General features: G+C 49.0%; 1 protein-coding gene across 1 annotated transcript; it reads right to left on the reverse strand.

Moving 5' to 3' along the window:
• Positions 1-387: 387 nt before the first annotated feature.
• Positions 388-1,077, reverse strand: bhlhe23 (basic helix-loop-helix family, member e23). Its single transcript, XM_056602605.1, has one exon. It carries the CDS (start codon positions 1,075-1,077, stop codon positions 388-390), a length of 690 nt encoding a protein of 229 aa, XP_056458580.1.
• Positions 1,078-2,526: the final 1,449 nt, after the last annotated feature.

Below are 2,526 nucleotides of genomic sequence, written 5' to 3' on the forward strand. Positions count from 1 at the left end.
CTTACACCCTGCCATAAATATGTCTACACATCTTTTATTTGTGTCACGCTTAGTAGACGGTAGACAGTAGGCCTATAGTCATGTGATTCAAATGTCTTTGAAATGGACAACCATTTTCTCCACAGAATGTACTTAAATAACTGGTATGGGAGAAAGAGAGAGACAGAGGGATGGAGAGGGATAGAGAGCGAGTGAGAGAGTGTGTGTGTGCGTGTGCGTGTGCGTGTGCGTGTGCGTGTGCGTGTGCGTGTGTGTGTGTGTGTGTGTGTGTGTGTGTGTGTGTGTGTGTGTGTGTGTGTGTGTGTGTGTGTGTGTGTGTGTGTAAGAGAGAGAGACTGACAATAGATGCAACGCGGGTAAAAGTTCTGCTATGAGCCTCGTATCACATCAAGGCTTGTCGTTGCAGTGCTTGAAAAGACTGGACGGTGTCCCAGAATAAGTGGTGGTGCACTTCTCAGCGCAGGTGGCCAATGTCGAACCCGAGAAAGGGTAAACTGCAGCCTGTCCAAAGGGCGCCAGGGCGGCGGGGATCGGGGAAGTAATAGTCTGTCCCTGGTTCAGGTAGGAAACCAGCCGCCTCATCTCCTCCAGGGCCTGCGCCTGCATCAGGATATAGTTCTTGGCCAGTAGTAGAGTGGCAATTTTAGAGAGCTTCCTCACCGAGGGGCTGTGCGCGTAGGGGATGACGGAGCGCAGGCCGTCCAGCGCGTCGTTCAGGTCGTGCATCCGTCTCCTCTCCCGCGCGTTGATGCTGAGCCGCAGGGACCGCTGCTCCTTGGGCTTCTTGGCCAGGGGTCCGCCGTGCTTGTCGTCGTCGTCGAACGCCGAGCCCCTCTTGCGCGACTCCAGGTCGAAGCCGTCGTCGTCATCGCTCGTCTGCTCCCCGCCGCTCTCGTTGGACTTGGCGGTCTGGCTTGACAGGAAGTCGGCGGCGGGCGTCAGGGGGTAGCGGCCGGGGCTCCCTGCAGCACCATGGCCAGCGCCGAACCCGAAGGCGGACTGGCCGTAGCGCTGTGTCAGGTCGAGGAGCGTGTCGTTGCTGATCGCCTTCAGCAGGTTCTCGTCCCCAGGATTCATTGTTGATTTCCAAAACAATGCTTTGTAAAATAAAATAATTATTTAAAAAAAACTCTCGCCGTCCTGGTTTAGATTGAAGATCGCGCTACTCACTTTGCTGGTTCAACTTGGGTTCTTCTTTACGGATTCCCCCTCGTGAGCGCTGCTGTGTGACTCTGTCTATTTTAAGTAGACCCCTTGGTCTTGTCTTCACTTGTCTGTACACAAGACTTTTGTCTTCTGCGCATCGTCTGTGAACGTCTACAGGAACACTAATTGCGCACCGACCGCAGAGTCACGCTCGTAAGGCGCGCGTAAAGACGCGTGGGGGAGACTGGTGCGCTCGCGTCCCTGGTTCCTCTTGGTGTGCGTCTTGCCCTCGCCTTGGGCAGATTGTGACTCGCGCTCTGTGCCACTCGCGCGTTAGTAGCACTGCGAGGCCCACCGGGATTATCTCCCTGTCCAATCAGGACGCTCCTTAATTGCTCCGGTGCAGCGCAGGTCTGCTACCACTGTAAATCACAGCTTCAGCATAACTTTTGCAAAACACAGACGGACATTTAGCCAAAGAAGTGGCTTTTTTTTATTCAAATGAGCTTGTTGTCCAGCAGTCAAAGGACTGCTGGACTTCAATTCATTGTTTGTTGAAATGCAATGCCTGTACACCTAGATTAAACATTATGTGAAAAAATAATGAAGTGATGAATATAATAATGCATACGTCTCTCTCTCTCTCTCTCTCTCTCTCTCTCTCTCTCTCTCTCTCTCTCTCTCTCTCTCTCTCTCTCTCTCTCTCTCTCTCTCTCTCTCTCTCTCTCTCTCTCTCTCCATGTATATATATATATGTATGTATGTATGCATACATTACACACACACACACACACACACACACACACACACACACACACACACACACACACACACACACACACACACACACACACACACACACACACACACACACACACACACACACACACACACACACACACACACACACACACACACACACACACACACACACACACACACATGCGTGTGTGGCTGTTTATTCAGAATTCACTGATTAATTAGTTGTTATTGTATCGTTTTGTCACAGTTAATATCCATTAACCTCTATTAGTTACTAAGAAGTTGCCATGCTTCTATTTGACTTTGCATTTGGTCGGTCAACTAAAATTGGTAATATTTAAATGAGAAAATCATTCTAATCATTTGGATATGTAACTGGATTTAGACATTTGTACGAATGAATCATTGTTGAGCAACATTTTAAACAGGTGTTTGGTTTGAGCATGGCCTATAAAGATAGTGTTAGGGCTGCCACCCTGTGTCGAAAAGGGCACACTACACCACTAGAACCTGAAACTACAACTAGTTTCAGGTACAACTAAAAACTATGTTCTAGGGGTTGGCTTCAATTTTATAATGTTATAATGATCTGAGCGTTTTCTGAGCAATGAATCGGAA

This window comes from Gadus chalcogrammus, chromosome 1 (assembly GCF_026213295.1).
Source record: "Gadus chalcogrammus isolate NIFS_2021 chromosome 1, NIFS_Gcha_1.0, whole genome shotgun sequence".
NCBI classification, from domain to species: Eukaryota; Metazoa; Chordata; class Actinopteri; order Gadiformes; family Gadidae; genus Gadus; species Gadus chalcogrammus.